Raw genomic sequence first — 25,605 nt, forward strand, 5'->3', positions numbered from 1 at the left:
TGGACTGCACCCTGTGTATATTCTAACCTTAGCCTGACCCTGATGGTGTTTACTTTACCCAAGTCCTGCTGAGCTCTGAATTCAATGGGCCTTACTTATGAGTATCTTTAACTATAGCTTTAATCTCAAATAACACCTTTTAAAATCACCTCATGATTCAGTATAGATGGCAAATTCTGCTTATATGCCTAGTCCTTATAAATATATTGTGGAAAAGTAGGCTGCCTTTAGAAGCTGGCTCACAGGGATGAACGGGAAGACTATGCGCGCACTCTCTTACTGATTTATTTTCATTTATGGTTAAACAATGTAATATGAACAGTAAAGAAAGGAAGGATGGGGGAAGGAAGGGAAAGAGGGGGGCTTGGAGTCTGAAGAAGAAAATAATAATGTCCATCTGTAAGGCATGTACGCAAGAGAAAAAGTTGAGCATACAAATCTATATATGCAGCCCACCAAATGTCCAATGAAGTGCCCAAGGGAAAGGAGAGAGGGGAACAGTTGTTCAAACAGCGCCCATGGAAACACACGAAGGAAGGAGAGAAGAAAAAACTTATGCATATTTGCCCCCGACAATCACTACTTCACAAGGCCTCCATTGTCATCAAAATCAAATACCCCAATACAATTACTACCAGAAAGATACAAAGAGGAAAACAGAGGAAAAAGCAGGGGGGAAGGAGGTTGTTGCAAACAACCATATTGACTTCATATGGACTGCCGGCAGCCTGAAACAATGTTTATGAACAGAAATATTTAAATTTAAATCAGAAGATTACAAATAAATTGCGCTGTGCGGAACAAACTTGACAGGTGTTGCATATGCATTGCACCTTAAAATAGTAATAATAATTCTTTGTTAATAGTGCAGATACTGAAGCAACTGATAAAACAGTGGAATAGAATCATAATTTTAAAAGAAAGAAAGGAAATGTTCATGTCCATATTGACTTTATATGACTGTCATTACGAACAGAGAAACCTCTCCCATTAGCTGGTATGAGGGGCGGGGAAAGAAGGAAAAAGAAGAGAGAAGGGGAAGAAAAAAGAACTCCAGAGTTAACCCTCACAATTATAATGGTCTTCATAAAACAAAATACCAAGGAGTTCAGACAATATACTGGACAATACTGTAGTCCCCTCAGCAAACACAAGACTAAGGTTATATGGTTGGCAAACCCATAGCATACTTTGAGGAAAATAACCAATCACTTGTGCATATCCCTTTCTGTTCTCTGACCCCCCAAATCCACAAATTGTTTCTGTCTGACCTCCCCTCCAGATCTGCTACCTTTGCGTGGAGCCCTTCAATGACTGCTTGTAAGGCCTTTACTAGCTCCTGTGTAGCATGGCTCTTGTCCTCCGTTTTGGAGACGCATGTTTCCACTGTGCTTAGGCGTTGCTAGATTTGATCTACAAAGCTTTGTAGGATCAAAACAGCAGATTTGATGGAGGCCACATTTGCCAAGACTGATTGCAACAGAGAGAAAATGTTGTCAGGTCGGTTTGCTGGATTTGTAACGCTAGGCTGCACCGAGCGCCTTGTATCTCTCTGTACCTCCTTGCCTGCTATTCTTATGAGGTACTGGGACAGTCAGAGCCCTGAGGCACTGTTTGCTTCAAAGTAAAGATCAAGACAACCCTTGCTATGTCTCAAAAGGCAGTGCAGCTCAACATAAGTCAAAAGAAAATAAAAAGGGAAATAACAGAAACTTTATTGGTTGGAAATAAAACCGATAAGGATCAGTGAAGGCTCCGGAGCTCACGTTCCTGCTACTACTCATCTTGACCGGAAGCCCAAACATGAAGACCTTTTGAAGACTATTTTCATTTTCACAGTTTAACAACATGGGTCATTTCAGACAAAAATAAAGTCAGAATCAACCATAAATTAAAAATATACAATTTTAAAATCATAGAAATCTGTGTAAACCGCCCAGAGAGCTTTGGCTATTGGGCAGTATGGCAATGTAATTAATTAATGACTGGCAAGCAGTGACTGGAGAAAGAGAGAAGAATCAAATGTAGGCCACTCCTCCATTTTACCCTGTTTTTTCATCTTTCTTTTCTTCTTTTTTGGTTTGTAATTTATCTTCTCACATTACTATATCAAAATGTAAGTACTGTCTTGAATTTGGCAGTTCATCTCTCATACCTCCATCCATCTTTATAGTCGTTCAGAAAAGGCACCATAATCTGGTTCTTAAGCACTGGCTGCAGAAATTCTGAACTGATGTATAATATGCCATAACATAGTATAATAAGATGAGCTTGAGATTTGTCTTCTGCCCTCCAAAACTGTACTATCACTGTTTTTTGCTGCTATTCAAAAATGGCAGTTAATAGATCATTACAAGTTGTCTCACTGCAACAGTCTATTCTGAGAAGGGCTGATGGTGGTACAAAATTAAGTTTTTCTTTACTATATCTTGTCCTACGCCTAGTTGCCTGAGCCTTTTACCACCACACATAACTTTCAACTGCTTGCCATATTAATTATACGCCATTGATTTGTTCAGGCATTACTAAAACTAGCATTACTCACTATGCGACCAGAAACAGGGCCACACCAAGTAGCTCCGCCTCCCGACATCATGTTACCATGAAGCTCTGCCCAAAGGCATCTAGGCATATACAACTGTACACACATAGGCTTCCATGCAGTTCGGAACCCTGCTCAAACTCTGTCCATATGTAAAACTGTACACACGAAGGCTTGCCCACTGCAGGGATTCACACTATACACATGGATGCTTGGGGCAGAGTGACATGATGGTATGACATTAGGAGGCAGGGCTATGCAGGACAGCCCCATTCGTGCATATGCAGTGAGTAATACTAGTTTTAGTAATGCCTGAAAAGGGCTCATATATATTTGTTTTCAGGGTGGTTTCAGCAGTGGCGAATTACCTTAAAGTTTTAGCGCAAAACATTTCTTGCCACAGTTAAAGACCATAATTGTTATACATGGCTCCCATTCTTAAATCTTTCTTCAAAGCACTGAAATTTGCCTCCCTTTGCAGTGAATATTTATTTATTTTAATTTTATTTATTTATTACGTTTCTATAGCACCCAATAGCCAAAGGTGAAACCTTTGGCTTTTGCCAAGACCATTTTGTAACATAAGCTGTTCTCTAGTGACTTTTAGGAAGAACTTGTTATGAAGTGCTGCAACAGAGATATTGCATTTCTAACTCAGGGAGGTGAGCCGCTTGCTTGGTGAGCCCTATTCAATGACACTTATTACATCAATAAATCTGTGAACTGACAGATCATTCCAGGGCCTGAAATATTCCCATATGAAACATCCTCTGAACTGGGTATAATAAAAAGGGCTACTAGGACCAATAGCAGGGCCTGGATTTTTCATCACTTTATTCAGATTGTATGTCCTCCTGTACACTCCTCTGAAATTCACTGCCATTAGGTTTCCCATAATCAGTGCAGCAATCCTCTACTTAAGACCCACTGCGCACAGGCACCCTTCTGTTGATTAAGAAGGTGTGTCAACACCAACCCTTTAATTAGCCATAGTGGTTGTTGTTGAAAGATATGAAGCATTTCCACAGTCCAAAGCTGAATATATGCTTCCACAACAATTCCAGGAATTATTGGCCCATGGATTACTAAATGGGGATCAAGAATTAACCCTGGGTCTCCCACACTGTGCAAAACACTCATCATCTTAAAGCAACGACAGGCCCACGTAAGTCACTTGACTGGAAATGAACATTTAAACTATACAAATGTTGAAGAGAAGCTCAGCCACAAAGCCTTTACGTACATGTATAGTTTGTTTGTTGTGTTTTTGCTGGTATCACCTGAGCACCTTGGCTAAAGTATCCATTTTGCCTTGGAAAGGCTGCAAGAGCATGATAGGAGGCTTGAAGGCTGCCTGAAACAAAAGAGTCCTCTATTTGACGGGCTGCCAGAGGACTCTCTTGTTTGAAGGTGTCCCCTATTTTAAAGGCTGCCCAGTCCAAGTCCAGTATAAAGATAAATAACCATCTGGTGGGAGAGCTGGCCTTGAAGTTGCCCACCAAGAGCACCTGGACAGCAGACTGAGCAAGGCATACAAATAATTTGGTCACATTCCTCCACGCTATGGTGAGATACAATTATTTCTAAATTTGCATCTATACATATAAATTAGCATCTGCAAACTGAATGCAATTTGGTGTCCATTTGCCTTCTCTTTTGGTGATGCATTTCCTCTTTTTTGGCGATCTCTAAGTGGCACAACAGCATTTTAAAAAACAGCTGTTTCCAAAACAAGAAGTAGAATATTGGTTCACCCAGAGGCAGTCTTACCAAGAGTCATGACAAGGCAGCTAGCTCAGGAGGCACATTTAAAGGCAGCAGGGTAAGAGATAGGCAGATCTGACCCATGTTGTACTATCCTTTGGGGATTTCTCTTGTACATATTGGAAGGAATGGAAGCTACACAAGATCCTGGTAGAGCTCTGGTAAAGCTCCTATTCTTGTAAAGCTCCAATGAGGCTTGCACTGGATAACTTTTTGGTGCGCCATGTTAATTAGGGGGAAACTGCCATTTGGATTTGCCAGCTCTGGTATCAACATGTTTTGGGCCAGACCTGTCTGTACCATAATAGGTTTCCAGAATTGTATGTACCTTCCCTTGTGTATGATTGATAGCAGAATATCAATAATCCTGTAAGGAAGAAATGTGTGAAAGAACGTGTTTCAGCTAAAGCCCAACCTGGTGCCCTTCAGATGTTTTGGACTACAACTCCCATTGGCCCCAGCTAGCAAGGCCAATGGCCATGAATGATGGGACTTATAGTCCAACACATCTGGAGGGCACCAGGCTGGGGATGGCTGAGCTCAGACCTGAAGTCATTTAAGGCTTCTCCATGCATTAGTCCAGCTTTTATCGGCATTACCCTACCAATGTCTCACTCACTGGAATAATGTCTGATTGGGTTACTGCAGAAATCACAAAAATGCCATCGACGAAGCAATGGAACCATGAAAAACAACAGAAAGTGAATAAAATAGTATCCTATAGGAGCAGGATGTGTGGCCAACTCAACACTCTATACAAGAATAGCTATCAACAAATGTTACAAAAATGGATTTCAAAAAGAGATGGAAAGCTTGGTCATAAACTCATGGGTCATAAGCTGCCAGCCCTTGCAAAGGTCCACCCCCTGGCATCCTATACTATACTTTACCCTAGATTTGTTTACTTATTTCCTGAGAAAATATTCTGTGGTTATTTCCTGAGATAAAAAATATGTGGTAGTCTTCTCCCCAACAACCTGTTTCATGGCCTACAAGCAAAACTTTAATTCACTATCAGCACTGTATTTGTTAGAAAAGCCGGGAGAACAGAGTAGCTTTAAAGTACACTAAATATCCCTTTGAAAAATGTAGTCTCTGTCCTATGTCTTATTAGCTTTTTCTTACATGACAATATCTTTCAACAAGCACTTCAAGAAGGCCAGTACACAGGGACAGACACAGCAGACTGGCTTTACTCATGAAACCTGCAGTATCCACTTTTTTCACTTATCACTTCAACGTTGCTTCATCAGTCTCAAATCTTCCTTAACAGGTTCATTATCAAATTAAGAGTTAAAATAATTTCACTTTCTGCAACCCCACTCTACCAAAAAAAAGGACCCCAAACCAAACAAAAATATACTCGATTTCTAATACGTACTCTAGGCACAAAAAATTGATTCTCTGGAACGGCTGTTTTTTTATCCACAACAAAGGTTATGCTTGCAGTGGTATTACCAATTTAACCTCTCTATTTTACCTGGTTCCTTTGCTCTGTATGCAATAGGTTTGTTTTTCCTAACCAAACTGGTTATCTTAACTTTGGGCTGTGATCTTTCTTAGCATCAGAAAAAAGAGATTCTCACAAACCATGCTCTACTACATAGCAATAGTGCAGTTAATAAATCTCAAAACAATGTAACTGTTATGGGAGCATAAACACTAATCCATGAAAGAATCTGCAGTGAAATTTTGATAACAAGAAGCATATTGTGGACATTTCTGTCCATCAACTAACCCCTTAATCTTACAAATTGATTAAAATGCTAACGAGAAAAGGGATGAAACCAAATCTAGTGCTAAAGATTTAAAAGTACTCACGGCAGCCTCTTTCATCCGTTCCATCTGTGCAGTCTTTCACCCGATCACACCTGTACACACTTGGAACACACTGTCCATTTGAACATGTAAACTGCTGACTGGAGCATGTCCGCCCAGCTGCAAGAGATATCATTTATTAGATTAGAAGTGCATCATTTATATATGGTTGGGGGGGGATCTTTCTCTTTTTGAGCCTGTCTCCTATTTCATTCCAGAAAGTATGTTTATTTATTTTTTTACTATTTATACCACCCAATAGCCGAAGCTCTCTGGGCGGTTCACAACAATTAAACAATATATAAACATAATGGACAGATTTATCTGACTACTTAAAAGGAAAGTTACTCATCGTCCCATTTGTACCTAAATCAAAGGTTTCATTAAAGAGAGTCCAGCTTCATTAGGGAGCTTTTTAAAAATATAAATTATACACAAGTCAGTTTAAAATCATATAACCACATCTTATATACATGTCCAGTTTTCTTTTGACCCAGTTTCCTCCCACAGAGCCACATATTTGCTAGGGTTGCCACCTTTTTTCTGACAAGGGTCTTAACTTTTTTTTTCTATGTAGGTTGGAAACAAAAGAACCATGTTCCCCTTGACTGCAGCCCATCACCCCTGTACCACCTAACAAGCCACCCCCAGAACAAAAGGCATCTTCGAAAATATTATTTAATGCAGCCCGAAGAGATGTAATCAGAGGAAATATAGTGAAAAAAGCCCTGTTGGATATATATGCAAATCCTTGCATATGCTTTAACAGAATTTTCAGATTCTGGTCATTATAAAAAGTACACATGAAAAGAAAATAAGGGAACAGAGGAGAACAGAAATGTCATAAAAAATAAGATCAATTTAGCCATCCTCTTGCTAAATCCACAGCAGTTCTGGGCTTCTTTCATAACATTGATGAGTACCCACTCCTTGTTAAACACAGAGCAAACATTTGATTGATCTTGGTCAGTCATCAAAAAGAGGTGGAACCATTGCTTAGCACCAATCAAGTGGACACATTACACACATACAGTATGTGGGCTCACTTTTAATGTTACAAAGCCTTAGGTTTATGGGTCAATCCCCATAATCATACTTCCCTTAAGACAACTCCAGATAATATACAGTTGGCTGTGACTATCACTAATCGTCCATTGGTGATAAAGCCCTTCCACCATGGGAACCTAGTATCCATTGTTATGAAGGAGAAGGAATGTTCCAGTAGAGATGTAATCTTAGGGTAATTTAGTTATCTTTAACTGCCTTTTCTAGCCTGGTTTGTGCCTCTCAGCTACATGTTAAGTGCTATGATTTAGGCTGTAAATTCTTTGACGCACAGGGTAATTTTATTTCACTTGTACTACTCTCAAAAACTTTGATCTGTGGGCATCTTTCAGACCTCACCATAAGTACAGAATGTACATAAAATAACTACATCCCAGTAGAGTAGGTGTCACTTATTCAACCCATCACCCAGAACGCACTACGTCTGAAGCATCTTTTGTGTAGATGAACCCAAGAACATGGTCTTTATACCTGGCCTGTCATTATCTACATGGAGGAGGGCTGCATGGTGCCACAGTGAATCAGGCCATGGCCTTGTGTGTTTTGGCAGATATGCGTTAGATCGCTCCTCTGTTCTGCCTGTAGCATCTTTATCAGGTGATGTCTTATACCTTAGAAGGTATCATTGGATAACTTTTATTAGCAAGGAAACACAAGTCTAGCCTATAAATAAAGACACCGTGTGTGCTCTTGCACGTGTGTGTACATGCGTGTGTGTGTGTGTGTGTGTGTGTGTGTAAACCATGTTTGCTATAGCCCTGCTCATAGGTGTGCAATGAATGGATGAACAGAGTAACCATGGACTACCTTCCGAGTACCAAAGGCGCAGCATGCACTATGCTGAGCAGTGACATTCAAGTGACCACACATCGTAAACAAATTGTGTCTATTCCTGAAACTTACCCCCGAACAGGAACAGGACTTTGCTTTAGTGCCACTTTCAAAAGGCTTTGAGTTAATGTGCACACATGTAGAACTAAAGCAAGTGTCATGATTCAGTCCAGGCTTGGCTTGGAAATGTCAGTGGATTTTGCCCTTTACTGATTCCTTAGTAGATATGTAACTACGAGGGTCTGTAGCCCTTATCCAAAGGGTGATGAGGACAAAGGACAAGAGGAGTTTGTCTGCACCTTCTAGAAAAAGACATACTAAAACCCCTAAAGTCTTATCCCTGGTCAATAGGTCAAAGCTTGATCAGCATCTTAACTGGGGAAACGATTTCCCAGAAAGTGAGTAACCAAGCAGAATTTCACTTGATTTAGCAAGTCCCATAAAGCACAGGAAAATTTTGAACATTATGTAAACATCAAATTATAACCAACATTTACAACCCAAACACTAAAGTTCAGGGTTTTAACTTATCTATTCAAGTGCATCACAATTTAGTTGCTATTCTTCCCATTTTACAAAGGGAAAGGATTAAGCTTTTTTTAAGACTGCAATCCTATACTCTGGAAGTAAGCCCCACTGAACTAAATGCAACTTACTTCTGAACAGACATATATAGGATTGCATGGTTATCATTATTATAATAGAGTCCACAGTTGGACTGGGAGACCAGTAAGTATTTTAAAAGTCTGACATTCTGCCCCAGGGATGAGGTACTTGTGACACTCCAGGTGCTGTTGAACTACAACTCCCATGCTGGTTGGGGCTGATGGGAGTTGGAATACTACATCTGGAGGGCCACAGGTTCCCCATCTCTGCTCTACCCACAGTATCATTAGCTCTTTACAATTACAAAGAGCTGTGAGGCTCTCTCAATCTGCATAGGAGGGAGGCCTTACCTGGTTACCACAGATGAGCAGGTATTTTTTTTACTAAACATACACGACCAAGCAAGTGGCTAGTCGTAAGTCTAGGTTATTGTGTGAAATAATCCCTTCAAATTGGAAAAAAAAAACACACAGTAATTTGTTCTTTTTATTTCACAATTTTAGAAATTTTAAACAAATATATGATCATTTACATTTGCAATGCATCTTCATTTATCCAGGATAATAAAGAATTATTTGCATAATCAAACACTAATAGAAATGGAAGTATAGTTTATATAGGGTAACAAAATGGGATTGGGCTACATAATTACATGTAACCAAGACCTCTGGGAATATAGTGGTCATCATTTGTATGTACAGGATCAGGGATACTTGAGGAATACAATATTTGAGAATGTAAATACCAACTGGCTTGATCAGCGGCTGCCAGACTCATGTGTGGAGAGAAAATAGTTATTCTTCAGATTTTGCACAGACTGGACATTGACTGATCCATCCATCCCAATACAAAATAAACTGTACTTATTCCAATGACCAGGATTCACAATATTCAACTAATAAGATACATAGAAATGCTATTTGGCACCAAATCCAGTGATACGGATTTGACTAGACAGGAACTGCGCAGTGAGGGCACAATCCTATGCATGTTTAGACAGAAAAAGGTCCTACAACCCCCAGCATTCCCCATGCGGCATGGCTGGCTAGGGCATGCTGGGAGTTGCAGGACTTTTTTCTCTCTAAACATGCATAGGATTGCGCCTTTAATCTTGTAAATTTTCTAGACTTTCTACATGTTCTAGACAAAGAGAGCCAAATAAGAAAGATTCACTTAATGAGGAACATGGAAAGCTGCCTTACACTGAGTCAGACCATTAAGTCTATCAAGCTCTGAGTGGCTGCAGCTATCCAGGGTCTCAGGCTGGGGTCTTTCCCATCCCGCAGTTCTTTTAACTGGAGATACCAGGTGTTGAACCTAGGACCATCTGTGTGCAAAGCAGGTGCTCCACCACTGAGCAGTGGCCCTGAGCTAAGGAGCTCAGCACTAGTTCATAACTTACGGCACTGTTGATGTTCATCGGAGCCATCTTCACAGTCTTCTTCATCATCGCATACCCATGAGCGTGGGATGCATTCTCCATCGCTGTGACAGTGGAACTGACTCCCTTCACAGCTGGGATGTGCTAGTGTGGGTAAGCAGATCACGTTTGAATTCACTAGTTTGGATGCTGGGTAAATAAAGAGACTTGGCTCCTAAAAATACTTCTAGTCCTACAAGGTGCGTTTAAAATATGAGGAATGTCTAGAAACAAAAGGCTGATGTAAATATTCTAGACTTCCTACATTTACCCGCTATCAGTTAACAAAACTTAGTGTTACCATCTAATGCCCCCAGTCAGCTGTGTTTCATTATCCAAGAGATACAGAAGACTGACAGAGAAGGCTGAAGACCAACAATCCTCCAAAAGAAAAAGAATGGTGACATCATACCCACGTACACACACACACACACACACACACACATATATATCTGCCTCTCATGTAGCAATAAGGTGGTAAATAAATGATGATAAAAAAATAATAGGGAGGCATCTCCCCCATTTCTCCCAATTCATTTCTATCATCCAGTTCATAGACCCGTATTCCACAAATGGAATTATAGCTATTCCATGACCCATCTTTTATTTGCTTTTATCTGCTTCCCTGCTTCAACATCCCCAGTCCCCCAAATTGAGAGAGGGAGGGAGGGAAATATGTCCCCTATAAGTGCTTCCCTATAAAGAGCCAGCACCTATCAGCCAGTACTGTAGCACTCCAATCTCCATGTACTGTTTTGCTCCTGGAATTAATAGCCTTTTTGCTTGAGTTCATGTTTTACAACTCAGCCAGACTGGAAGCATAGCAAACTAGAAATCTCAGCCCATGAGATTAGTTATGTGCCTAAATAAACCTCTTAAAGCAATTCTATAAAGCTGTATGACATCATGTGGTAAATGTATGGTCCATCTATTAGATATAAACATAGATGCCTGAGATTCTGCAGCCAGTCATCATCTAAGCAAGATTTTACCTCTGCTTTTTCTGTGCTACTATTCTCTAGATATTTTAATGAGGTTCTCTGGAGCCCCTCACCATTCAGCAAGCCCTCTGTAGTTTCCTTGGGTTTCTGACCATAGTTGTAGAAGCATAGCAACGCTCACCTTGCCATATGGTTGGTGAAGGCAGCAGGTTAGAGATGCCATGCAGTTTATATTAAAGTAGCTACCACACAAACATAAGAACAGCCCTGCTGGATTAGACCAAAGGTCCATCTGGTCCACCATTCTGTTCCCAATAGCGACCAACCAGATCCCTGCCTGCAGGAATTCCCATATACCAGAGGTGGGCAACTTGTGGCCCTCCAGATGTTTTTGCCTACAACTCCATCTTCTCTCGCCTTTGGCCATGCTGACTAGGACTGATGGGAGTTGTAGACCAAAAGATCTGGAGGGCCACAAGTTGTTCACCTCTGCCACATACAAAGCAGAGCACGAGGGCAACAGGTCTCCCACATTGTTTATCTCCAGCATCCAGCACTCAGGAGACATAATGCCTGTGGGCACAGAGATGTCATTTAGGTAGCATGGCTAAATAGCCACTGAAAGATCTGTCCTGCATGAATTCATCTCATCGTTTTTGAAAATCATCTAAGCTCATGGCTATCACACCACACAGTACAGCAGCCTTCCCCAACCTGGTGCTCTCCAGATGTTGTGAACTGACCACTGGACATGCTGGACATCGTCCCTGACCATTGGACATGCTGACAGGGGCTGATGGGAACTGTAGAATAGGAGGGCACCAGGTTGAGAAAGGCTACAGTAGATTATTAGCTATAGCAGGTGCTAGATGTTTGGAAAAAGACAAAGGTTTTGAATAAGCTTAATTCCACTTACGACAGCCAGCTTCATCAGTGTCATCTGAACAGTCCCTTGCTCCATCACACCTCCATTCCACAGGAATACAGCGGCCATTTCCACAACGAAATTGCCCGCTCTCGCACCCTGCAAGCAAACAGTAACACTCATGTTCTTACTTTCATAGTAAACAAGATTAGATAACATTACCCTGAGTAATCACAGTCTATATCTTATTTCCCCACCACCCCAAAGCCAAATCCTTATTTCAGTAGGCCAATGCAACTTCACAGGATTTACCACAAGTAAAATCTGGGTTAGTACAAGGCTTAAATCTCAAACAAAAACGTTATCCATCTGCTCATACTTTTGAACAGCGACATATATGTTATTAAATTTTTAAGAAGAAGCCAGAAGCACCATGGCAAAACTAACATTCCAATGAACTGCTTAACCCTTTCATCACAAATAATCAATGACTTTATATTTTAAAATGTAGTGTCCCAGTCATAAAATGTGTCTGAATTATGCTTTTTGATCCTCATGAAAATATATAGTAGATGGAGATCTAGAAGCAGTCTGCCAATGATATTGGGAATGGACGGTTTCCCTTCCTGTGATCTGTCTTCACTGGTTGCATTCCCACCAAACAGTAAGCCAGGATTATGGAGAGCTCTGTGCACCTGTCCACTCCTACATGGCTCCTCCCCATCAGCAGCTAAAAAACAGAAATGGTTTACTTAGCATGTCTTCTGAACCCAGGATCCTCCCAAACAAGCCAGGATTTGTCAGCCAAGAACAAACCCTGATTTATAGTCCTGGCTTTTAAAGGATACAACAAGCCAGGGTTCCAGGTTCAGACAACATACTAAGTCAAGCATTTTTTGGTTTGTTTAGCTACTCATGCTAGCAGAAGGAGACAAGTAGGAGCAAACAGGTGATAAGCATCAGCATACAGCTTCTTCATGGTAAGACGCTTCTTCCAGGATGCTCCAGAATCCTGGTTTACCATTCCATGCAAACACAGCCACTCTTACAAATCCTTCTTAGGCCATAAAGCTCATTGGGTGACCTTTGGCCAACAGTCTCTTAGCCTCACCTACCTTACAGGGTTGTACTGGGAATAAAAGAAGCGGGGGACAATGTATACTGCCTTGAGCTCATTAGAGGAAAGTCAAGATATAAATGTAATAAAATAAAATAAAATTGCAAATATATTGTAGAAATACATAATTCCAGTTCTGATAATTAATATATCTTCACATCATTTATACAAATAAAGTTGAAGCCCTCAACCTGCATATTTAATACAAAACTATTTCGTTTAGCTCTTGTGAAGGTATCATTACCTGGCATAACAACACAGAAAATTTCCAGTGATGTGGGATGGAACATTTTTGAGAACATTTTCAATACTGCAAGTTTCTGTGGAAAAGTTTCCACTTTTGGAAATGTATTATTTCATAAAATTAATTAGTAACATAATGAATGGACATAATACGTTAAACTGGGTAACTGGAATGGATACAATACTAGTCCAATCCAAAATCAAAGTTGTAATTAACTTCTTTTCAGTTACTGCAGGAAGCACACATATTTATTTGAACAGCTCTTTAGGGCATAATCCTATGGGTTGCGCCCTGGGTACTCATAAGCCCCCAAACCCGGAGGCTTATGGGTATCCTATGCATTTAAGCTAGATGGGAAATTCTGCCTGTCTAGCGGAGGCTTCAGGGAGGGAAGGAGGATGTGGTGGCGCAAGCAAAAGGTGTAAGCCAGCTGCCCTGGTGTCCTCCCCTCCTCACCCCAAGGAACATTCCTTTTCCTCTGTTCCTGTGCTCTCTTTACTGAGCACGCTGGCTACAAGGGGGAGGGTGCGGGGAATGCGATTTCCTGGCTACTAGGTCAGAACCCTGCCTACAACCTCATATCCAGGAAACCAAAGAATCCTATGTCTCCCAGACGCTGTGCAGGGGGCATAAAATAGATTTTTTAGGCATAGTAAAATAAGCATCAACGGTTTTCAGTTCCTTCATTTTTTTCCTTAACTAAATAATGTAAGAGACATTTTGCTATTAGGTGCTATAACATTTAAGCATCACTAAGTGCACTTCAGTGAATTCTTCTCAGATATTTATACAGCATGTGAAATTAACCTGATATATTTTTCTAGTTTTATTTTATTAAATGTAAGTAAAATAAGCATGCCAAATCAGATCTCAATTGATTTAGTGCAGTGGGAAATTTTCTTATTCAAAATTTTCCAGAAAACCAACAACACTGGTAATACCAAAGACTAGTTCAACACATGCAGCAAACAGTAACTTGCTTGTAGTAACCACAGATTAATCACCACAGAAAATTTTTTCGTATCGCCCAGCATCAATTTGAATGCACTACTTTTCGACAGAGACAGTCCGCACACATTTGGTCCAGTTACTTAGTGTTGAGTAAACAAGGGATGAGTGATCAGGCCAAGTACATACATGTGGGGCCAGCCATAAAGCACCTTACCCTTAAGAGATGCAGATATATCTTTTATTCACATTTTAATATTATACTTTTAAAACCCATCGGTAGACAGATTCATTCTTTCTCTTCATAGGCCCTGTTCTCTGTGACCCTGCCAAATGAGGTGAGGAGGGCCTTCTCAGCAGTCACATTCTGACTGTGAAAAAGCCTAGCCTTCACAGAAAGGTTCGCCTTGCACCTTCTTTATGGTCATTTTGGCACCTTTTTTATTCATCCTGGCCTTTCAAATAACTTCCCGTTAAAAAATAAATAAATCTAGACTCTCAATGGTTGAGTTGTACTTTATTGTAATATTCTGAGCTTCAAATTTAATTGTATTTTCCTCTTTTAGAAAGGAAAGTTCTTAATGCTGCATTTTATTGTCTTTGCTGTTGCATTTTAATTATTGAATTTTTATATTATTGTATTTTATCATATGACTTGCTCAAAGAACACATGTTGATGGGCTACCGTACAAATTCAGTAAGCAAATACAGGATTCTGAGACTAAATCCTTTAACCCATACACAATCCAAATAGCTAAAGGAACCGATTCTGAAAATCACATCTATATGTTACATTATTGGCAAGGACCATGACTTATTTTAATGTCTCAAGGTGGAAAAATGATGTGGTTGTGGCCAGAAAGAGCTACCTGATCTAAATTAACAAGGGGGTGAAGAAAAAATTGGGCAGCTGGATAGATCTGACTTATAAACACCTTCAGTCAAGTCAAGACTGAAAGAGCAGTAGCAAAAATAACCTATCATAGTCTATCAAACTAAAAAATCTTGTCTCGTCTTCTTAATCAAATGTTAAAAATTATCTATTTCAATTACACCAAGCAACTCATCAAAAAGAGGCAGTGCCAGTAAATCTTTGAACTCACAATGAGATAAACAGACAAGAGGTTATATTCAAGCTCTGACAGAAAACCAGGCATATCACCACTCCTAAACACAGCTAAGTGATGTACTCGTTTGGGATATACCGTAGGCAAACTGCTTTATGTGAGGAATGTTCAAATCTGATTGTCTGCTAGTGACATCCTGATTTATAATGTATCCTGCAAATGGTCAGATATTTCACTGGGATAAATGGTGGTACAGAGTGGTACAGGAACATGTACACCCAAATACCTTCTAGACTAATGCATGATGGTGGTTGGTGGTGCAGGTCTGGGGTTGGTGGTGCAGGCCTCTTATCAAGTACCTTTAAAAGCACAACAACCTCCCTTGCAAAAAATGCCCTGAAGGAATGTACAAATGCATACAGGACTCTCTGGCCCTTTGACTGAATTCTGTCCTGCAAATGAGAAATTCTTCTATTTCAAAGACTGAACTGTTACCTAAAGAAGAAACATCACTTTAAAGAAAACAGTGTATACAAAAAGCAAACAAATCATCATATTCACTCATTCATTACCTTAAAATAATATACAACTCATAAGCATGCACAGGTATTGTGTATGTATTTTGTATTTTTAAAGTCTTTTTTAATTGTGCTGCACAATTCTATTTAAGTACATCCTTATGATTATAGAAAATGAAAACCAGCATGGGTATGACTAAAGCTTAACAGAATAATAGCAGCTCTTCTATTCATTCTAATATTTTAAAAATCCAGGCATTCATAACTACACACAGTAAGTGCTGTACCAATGCCCACTTACACAATTCATCAGCAGTCCTATTATAATTCATTTAATTATGGTATGAGTCTTTCCAAATGCAATCTTCCCTGCTTGCTTATTCTATAAAAGCTACAACCTCAAATTATGATTATACAAAAGCAAAACAGCCTAACGCTGGCTATTCACTTAGGAATTACCTACAATGAAAAAAGAAAATTCAATAAAGCAGGAAAGCATCCTTTGGAGTGAGAAACAAAAGATAGTAATCAGTGGATGGTATCCACTTAACGCCTCCCACTGATGGAATGGCTTCCATCAACAAAATTATTCGCCCTCCCCCCGCACACCCTCAAAATCTTCTTTGAAGCGGTTTGGGGGCTGCAGGGGGGAGAAGGGGAGGGGGAAATCCCATCATGCATGCAGGAGTCTGCTTACACAACTTTAGATTTCACCCAATAGTTTCAATGTGTTTGACATAGGTTCCTCCTGTGCAAGCACCGGGTCATTACTGACCCCTAGAGGGACGCCGCTTACGCCGACGTTTTCATGGCAGACTATAGCGGGGTGGTTTGCCATTGCCTTCCCCAGTCGTGACTACCTTTCCCCTCAGCAAGCTGGGTACTCATTTTACCGACCTTGGAAGGATGGAAGGCTGAGTCGACCTGAGCCAGCTACCCAAGACCCAGCTTCCGCTGGGATCGAACTCAGGTCATGGGGAGAGTTTCAGTCGCAATACTGCTGCCTACCACTCTGCACCACACGAGGCTCTGTCATAAATGGGCATAAATACATGTTTCAACTGTGAACAAAAGAGCCATAAATTCCAAACTAAATGTAAATCAATCTATAATAATAAAGGAAGATGTGTCTGTCAGCACCATCGCTCCAAGAAACCTAGACACCTGAAACTGCACACCCTAAGGGGGTGCACCATGGGGTTATTTGGTTTGTTCAATAGATTAATTGTAAATTTCAATGTATCTATGTGTTTGAAGCCTGCAACATCAACTTCAGTCACTAGGTGGCAGACTTCCCTAACTAGCGTATGGTTTTGCAATTGCTACATTTTGCAGCCAGTGAACAGTAGGAGGGATAAAGTTATATGGCGGGCTGTCCTCAACCCCTGCTGTGCCCCCCTTCCCCTGGGAACAGAGTGGACAGATCCACTGTCCCCTTTGGGGACTATAGTTTTGTACCATGGCTGGGGCCATACCTAAGGGTACCAGCAGCTGTGACTTCACTCAGACAAGGCAGGCACAATGTGTCCAAGTCAGATAGCTGTGTAACTTTGCTTGACAAAGTTTGCTGTGTCAAACAAAGGGCTATTTCAACACATGCAAAGCTAGGTACATTTACTAGTAGAGTATAAATAACCATGATGTATGCTATTTGTGTATATACACAAACTAATCACAAACTCATTTCTGCAAGTGCTACTCCTTAGGTGTTTGTTTGTTTGTTTGTTTGTTTGTTTCAATTAGCCATCTCGAGTGCCATTTTTCTTGGTAGAAAGACAGGGAACAAATCAAATAAATATTAAATAAACATTTTGTGCCTTTCAGAATAAAAATCTACCAAGGCGGTTTACAAGTAAAACAGCCATACATTAATACAAACCATTATAAAACAATATTAAAAATAACGCACAAGGATCCATCCCACAGGGCAGTTTGTTATAGAAAGCCCCTGTGAAGGAAGGGAGAGACAGGAGCAAAGGCTTGAGATGATCTTCGTCTGCCTGCCTGCCTGCCTGGCTCCCTCTCTCTTCTGGGATCCTTCCCACAGGGCAGTTGGTGGTAATGTAGGCAAAATGCACCACTGACAAACAAGAGGGAGGTGTCAGCAGGCTTGGGGGAACCCCAAGGTTTGCAGAACTACAAAGAAGGGCAACACTAATGAGATGCAGAACCCCCAAAACACCCCAGTGTTCTAAGGCCTCAGAAAGCTAGCTGACTGAAGGGATAGAGGGAATGGAACTGAATAACCTGGAAGAAGGCATGGCTGGCTGGGACCCTGAGCAAGAGCATCCACGCTGCAACAATTAGTTGCAGCTCATGTTGTCCTGAAAAATGCTAGAAGAAAACTAGTGTTTATAGGTTGTGATAGCAACTAGTAGTTTTACAGTTGAGGCCCCTTTCACACAACTATTTTACCATGTGACTATTGAAACGTTCCTCAGTTGTAGAATACCCTTCCTTTCGTACACTTCCCAAAGCCAATGCCTGACCATCTAGAAGCAATGCTGAACTGTTTTCTAGAGTTGTCTTATGTGTGAGGTAATTTGTATACTTTAGTTTAACTCTTTGGTTGCCTGTTTGTATTACATTATCACCTGCCCTGAGCCTTTGAAATGAGGTGAGCCACAAATAAAACTGAATGAATTAATAATGCAATCATATGAATTTGGTCCAATGTTTGTTCTTGTCTGGCCCTTGAGACAAGAGTGCCAACTTAGCCAAATCCACTTGGTATGTGACATTTGGAAGGCTATGAACCTCCTCCTGATCATGCTGATTGTCAGAGCTGTGGGTAGGAGTCAACAGGGGGAATTTTTCACAATGTTTCTGCTTGCTTGGGTCATTCCATTGGGGATTTTAATTAATGTAGTGTGGGTCCATGTGGGCCTACTGGCTCCCCTTCCCTTTGATCTGTTTGCCCTCATGCTGAAGGCAGAATTAAGCTTTATCATTTTGTCTTAGTTACATTTAAGCAGCAAACCAATGTACCCTTCAGGATTTTAAAATCCACATAACTCAATGAACATTTGTAACTGTGAGCTGAGTTGTGGCATGACAGGGCCGCTGAGCAACAACCTCAGCACTAAGGGGAAACTGGTCTCTGGAAGGCTAACTGACACCATTTTATGGAAATTTTTACTTTTAATAAGCAAGGCCTTTTGTAAAATGGCAAGGCGATACAGCAATCAGTTGAAGACTGCCCAAAAAAGTTATACAAATGAGCTAATTTTAACTGAAATTCTGATTTACTTTGACAGATGTTGATAAAACTGGACACTTCTTTCAGGCAAACAAGTGCATAAGTAGGATTCCTGTGGGAAATTACCAGGATGTTTCAAATAAACACTAGAACAATTAAACATGATTTTAAAACCATGATTAGCTATGTTATGTGGAGGAGGGTCATGGAGGGAGCTGAAAAGGAAGTTCCTGTGCATCCATGTTAGTATATTTTTAGCATTTATATTCTCAGACAAGATTTGTGGGAAAGGGTGAAGCAAAGACAGGGAAACGGGGCTTGCAGGACCAAGAAAACAAGGAGGTAGCAATGCTTAGGAGAAAGGGGGTAGTGCAGCATGGCACATTACCCAAACTTGCTTTTGGTTCTGAAATTCCAAGTTCTTGAGAATGTATGGCATACGACAGAAATTCTATGAATAAACACTAATAGGGAGCAAAGATTTCTAGGTATGAGATGGAGACTTTCTGTATCAAATAAAGGAGCCTGGATTTACCATTTCTTTACATTTTCATAAGTCTCTAAATATTTTTGAACTTAAAGTGTCTCCTCCAAAAATACACTTGACTACTCCTAAGGAGCTCTAAGCATAACCAGCTACAAGTTTGGTGGTGCCACAGCCAAGATATTACTAAGTGGCCCACTAATCTGCTAGGGCCCTACACAAATGACTTTCATTTCAGGAGCATAGTCCTGAAGCAGTGTATATCCCACCTAAACTGAGAACATGTGCCGGTTCTCAGCCCAGTAGGCCCTCTACACTGGTCCATGGCTGTAAGCCTCCTCTGTTTCCACGTAATATCTGGTGACTGTTCTGTATCTAGCTGTTTCTAATCTCCTGTAATGCCTGTGATTCACAATCATTTTGTGGATTGTGAAAAAGAGGAAGGTTAATGTCTGTACTTTACAGATCTAGCTACATGTGCAAATTATTTTGCAAGACAGCAACACATTGATCTAACAACGTATTAGTGAATGTTGCTCCTTTTAGGAAAAAGCTTGCTGGATGGGAAATTGTGAATCAAATTCCTCCATGAGGTATTTCAAAGATATTATTTGGCCAGGATTTACAACAAAAGTTTTATGCAATAAACTTTGCAGCATTCAAAGAACTGTTTAATTATAGAAAAGCTATGGAAATCTTTGCACCAATCCAGCAGCTTCTGTTGGGCCCAAGAGCTCCAATGGACACATACAGCTCCCTAGTTTGGTACGGCTTGTTGGTATATACGGATTGGTTTTCTTCACTGAAGATCTCTAGATCGGGGCACTTGTCTTCAGTAACGTAAGAGGCCAGAAAAGGTGACATAAATAAAGTAACTGTGATTAGGGCTAACTGGTGTACAGGAGGGCTAGCAGCTGTATCTTTTTTTTAAGGATTTTTATTTAGTTTGTATAATATTATAAACTTTTTCAACAAAATTATCAAATAAACAGAATTATACAACTATGCGTGGAATGTCTGTGTCCAGAGTAGGGGTGGGGTTCTATGTGCCTTATTTTACTTTAGTGTTGTGCAATGTTGCTTGGTAGATAATGCCAGGGTATCTTTTAAGAGAATGTTTGTACGACCCAATCTACACGGCCAATTTAGTGCGGAGCAACAGCACATCAGGGTCATTCACAACAGATGACATTGTTGCCAATCTGCAGCAACCCTGCAGCTTTCCTCTGGAAAAAGCACATTTTGGGAAAGTCCTTTTAGCGTGTCTTTTTTCCTTAAACGTGGCTCTGCGGCTGTTTGCCCCATTCCCCGCATTAAATCCTGGGAATGCCTATTTCTGTGATCTGGCAGTGACATGGGAAAGGGGTGGGGCCTCCCCCCTTTTTCCCCATTCACAGTAGGGCTGCTCTCCCATTCACAATATCTAGCCTCTTTTTTCCATTCACAGTACTGCAGGAGCGCTGTTTCAAGCATTCACAATACTGGAGTAGCTGCTTTCCCCATTCACAGTATATAGCCTGTGTTTCCCATTCAAATTAGCACAGTTGCATGATTTCAGGCTTTCACAATAGCAGAGTAGCTGCTTTCCCCATTCATAGTATGTAGCCTGTATTTCCTATTCAGAGTAGCGCAGTAGTACTGTTTCTGGCATTCACAATAGCACAGTAGCTGCTTCACCCATTCAGATTATGTAGCCCATTTTTCCCATTCAGAATAGCGCAGTATTTTTTAATCTTCCACAATATTCCAATGGTGGATGAGAGGGGAGACATGTGGGGTAAACTACAGGGGCTTAAATCAGCACTTCCAGTAAGCTTCCCTGAGCAGGGGAGCATGGACAGGGGTAGGAACAAATCTCTCTCATTCCCTGAGCAGCACCTACAGGGTTGATGACATTCAGTTCTACTCCGCCCACCCAACCCGGAAGTATAAGGGTTTCAAGTGCAGTGACCCGTGAAAGCAGGTTTTTAGGTAGTGTATACTCCACTTTTTTTGTTTCGTGTGCCCCTGGTGGACTACAGCGATTTCATGAAAATCCAGATATAACCAGAAAGTGCTTCTCATTCCGTTTGCATGTAGATGGAGCCTACTAGGTCATATGAAATTCTAGAATCTTTCTAGCATTACATGGAACTAGAAAGCCATGCAAGGCTTCTTCTGTCTGCTTTCAGTCAGCAGGTTAATGGTGCCGCTCTAAGCACAAAATAAAAATTCCACTTACATCGAAGTAGGTGTGTTTAGGATTGTAGTGTAAGAATCCAAAATTGCAGACCTAATGCTTTAATAGCTTTATCACAGTTCTTGAATCTGCAAATTCCTATTGCAAATGGTTGGAAAAGCCATTCCAAATCTCTACTATACACACATGGACTACAAATTCATTAGCCACACCTTCCGTAGATGGTGATGCTACTGTGGAAGACAGTTTCTGCACTAAAGGAATTTAAAGGCATCATACCTTTTCCATCAAGCAGGCCAGCCATCAGTAAGAAACACCCAACACTAAAATGGACTGTATCAATCACTTACCGGTGCCATATACATTCTCCTAAAAGATAACTAAGTGACAAGATCTTTCCTTATCTTTCTAGTCATTCTTTGGAAGTTTTTCCTCCCACTTTAACACTGAAGGCTGCAATAAGAGGCAGATCAACATTCCAAAGAGAAAAAGGATCTCTACAGACCAGAGCTGTCCTATTCTATGAAATTGAGGATGAGGCTGTTTGAGATAAGGAGCTCCCTGAAGTAGAAGGTATCCCTTCAAATAAAGTTCCTCTGGAGCTTCTTCTACACTGATAAGGGTTGAAACTGATGTTCTTTTTAAATGATGGTGAACAATCATTTTATCTAAAAGTACTCTGGTGTCGTATATATTTATTTACATTAATTTTAATTCTAGGTGTCTGAGGGTTTAAAAGAATCCAAGAAATGAAACCCAATATTAGGTAAAAGGAAGAAAATAGTTGCACTGTTCATGATACAGCAAAAAATAGATACAACCCAAAACAACCCCTCTCCTTTTTTTTTCTTTCATTGTTCAGGCCGATTCATTATTCTTACACTTGATCCAGGTTTCACAACGGGTACAATATGAGGAAAAAAATTCCAGAACTCCTTCTTGAAAACAGGATCATTTTAATCCAAACCTCCATCTTTAACCATTACAATTAAATAATGAATATTAATCTCCAAAACTATCAGAACACATTTGGAACCCTGTTTGGCAAAATATCCATCTTTATTACTAAATTTTGATACCATCATGATTTATTCATAGTTATTTAAAGGATTTGTAAGCCACCATCCAAACAGATTCTAGGGCAGTGTACAAAAGGCATAAATAGAATTATCCATACAGGTTAAATAAAACAACCTTCAAACAAACCGAGAGGCAGCAAAACTATGAAAGTACAAAGCACACCTAGGCAAACATAACAATTAAAAATGCCTGAGCACAAAGAAATGTCTTTATAGTTGGCACCAAAAAGATTGCAATGTTGGGGCAAGTCAAACTTCTTCGGGGAGGGCCTTTCTCCCCAAAAGGAAGGCCCTTTGCGGGAGGGCACCACCACAGAACAGAACAGTCTGTATATTTAACTTATACAGAATTAGTGAATTCCAGTTCCAAAGACCTCTGTGAGTGAATCAATTTAGCCACCTCATTTTGAGTCTGGATGGCACTGCATTCATGGCAAAGCCTTTTGTCTGAAGAATATCACTGCTTCACCCATTTTAGAAAAGATGGTGGTAGCATGCTTGTGTAACTAACTTAAAGGGGTGCTAGCCTAGTGTCCCTCTAAACAAGAGATGGGATTTGAGAGGAGCCTGCCTTCCACGCTGGGACTTCAAGGCAACCGGGGCAACAGAGAAGAAGTGGTTGAAGCTGAGAGAGATACTGAAAGGGATGAGGCTCATGATTAATCCTATTGTTGGATCATTAATACGACCAGTTTGTGGAGTACAGCTCTAAAATGACCCAGCTTTGTCCCAGAAATCTGTCACAACAGCAACTGGTCTGTAACTGAATACATGCAAAGTTGAAGGCTTATCTGCCACTAAAATTGTGAAGGCTATCATTGTAAAGTGTACCATAGTCAGGATTAAAATAGAGGCCCTGTTCAGACGTCATGCTAAGTCATGGTGGTTAGACTTAGCATGTCATGTGATGACATGACATGAGAGCCAGTGTGCTGTAGTGGCAAGAGTGTTGGACTGGGAGCTGGGAGATCCAGGTTCTAGTCCCCACTTGGCATGGAAGCTCACTGGGTGACTTTGGGCCACTCACACACTCTCAGCCCAACCTACCTCACAGGGTTGCTGTTGTGAGGATAAAATGGAGAGGAGGAAGATAATGTAAGCCTCCTTGGGTTCTTTGCAAGAGGAAAAAAGGCAGAATATAAATGCAATAATAAATTAAAAAAATAAAAAATGTGGGGGGAGAAAACCACGTTTCTCAAGGTTAGTAATCCACCCCGGCTAACCACTCCCTGCAAATGGTTTAAGGGGCCCCAGGATGGCTTACTGTGTGATCTGGTGGGCTCCCTGGTGGCTTAAATGGGCTCCACAGGATTTCCAGACTGCAACCATAGAGTCCGCCAGCTAGAGCGTCTGCCACTGTGGGCGATGCTCTAGGTGCCGCGGACTTTCTCTATGATTGCACAGCCATTCGGGATGCTAGAACAGCCACGAGGAGCCCATTAACACCGCAGAGGATGTCAGGAATACCCCAAGCCACTCTGGTGAGATTGCCAAGTAACTGGGGGGGAGTAGAGGAACCACGCAGCACCATGTGGTTCCCAGTTGTCTGATGGGTCCACATGTCATTGTTTCGCTAAACCCCACCCCCTGTAGTTATCCCCCATGCGCATGTGAGTTTGTAGACCATGTCATTTTTACAAGTTTAATATAGTCATAAAAGGACTATAGATTCATTGCTATTAATTCCTTTGTATAAACCCCAGAATTTAAGAAATTCAGAGCTCTAATCTGCTGAAACTAAGCAGGAAAGCCTTTTGTCTTCAAAGAAGAAAAGAGTTTAAAGACTCCTGCAGGCATCATGTTCAAAAGAGCGACATGGTAAATGCCTCCCAGCAACATTAAAGTCATTCATAAGCTTCACATGCTACTTTCAATTAGCAATTTTAATACTGCTACAAATGAAAACAGTCTGCTAAAAATACAATTTATTTCTGACTATTTTAAAAAGATTTACTTGGTATTCATCTTCAGATATAATATTGGTTTAGTTAAGGAACTGATTAGCTACTAATTTTAAGAACGATAATCACTGATTCCAGTAGAAATATAAAAGCTAATCATATATCTAGTCATATTGAATAGGTCTTCTTCCACAGCCATTCAAATCCCATTGCAATTTCCCCCTGAACATTAGGATAACTCAAAGCCCATAATACCCAGCTTTACAAAACATTAGATATTTATATAAAAATATTTTGGAGAATAGTATAATATTTTTTGTTGTTTATTCAGTCAGTCGCTTCCGACTCTTTGTGACTTCATGGACCAGCTCACGCCAGAGCTTCCTGTCAGCCGTCGCCACCTCCAACTCCCCCAAGGTTGAGTCCGTCACCTCCAGAATATCATCCACCCATCTTGCCCTTGGTCGGCCCCTCTTCCTTTTGCCTTCCATTTTCCCTAGCATCAGCATCTTCTCCAGGGTATCCTGTCTTCTCATTCTGTGGCCAAAGTACTTCAGTTTTGCCTTTAATATCCTTCCCTCAAGTGAGCAGTCTGGCTTTATTTCCTGGAGTACGGACTGGTTTGATCTTCTTGCAGTCCAAGGCACTCTCAGAATTTTCCTCCAGCACCACAATTCAAAAGCATCTATCTTCCTTCGCTCAGCCTTCCTTATGGTCCAGCTCTCACAGCCATAGGTTACTACGGGGAATACCATTGCTTGAACTATGTGGACCTTTGTTGTCAGTGTGATGTCTCTGCTCTTCACTATTTTATCAAGGTTTGCCATTGCTCTCCTCCCAAGAAGTAAATGTCTTCTGATTTCCTGGCTGCAGTCAGCGTCTGCAGTAATCTTTGCGCCTAGAAAGACAAAGTCTGTCACTGCCTCCACGTTTTCTCCCTCTATTTGCCAGTTATCCATCAAGCTGGTTACCATAATCTTGGTTTTTTTGAGGTTTAACTGCAACCCAGCTTTTGCA

General features: G+C 40.7%; 1 protein-coding gene across 1 annotated transcript in view; it reads right to left on the reverse strand.

Annotated features, from left to right (window-relative positions):
• Window positions 1-25,605, reverse strand: part of LRP2 (LDL receptor related protein 2) — a 185,827-nt gene that overhangs the window by 142,814 nt on the left and 17,408 nt on the right. The window contains exons 2-4 of the mRNA XM_084812398.1: window positions 11,904-12,011; window positions 10,029-10,151; window positions 6,128-6,244 (exon numbers count right to left, since the gene is read on the reverse strand). Of these exons, the coding sequence (XP_084668524.1) occupies window positions 6,128-6,244; window positions 10,029-10,151; window positions 11,904-12,011 (348 nt within the window). The remainder of the gene's footprint in view (window positions 1-6,127; window positions 6,245-10,028; window positions 10,152-11,903; window positions 12,012-25,605) is intronic.

Source organism: Heloderma suspectum, chromosome 1 (assembly GCF_057233095.1).
Source record: "Heloderma suspectum isolate Gila_16-S chromosome 1, 16-S_ref, whole genome shotgun sequence".
Lineage (NCBI taxonomy): Eukaryota > Metazoa > Chordata > Lepidosauria > Squamata > Helodermatidae > Heloderma > Heloderma suspectum.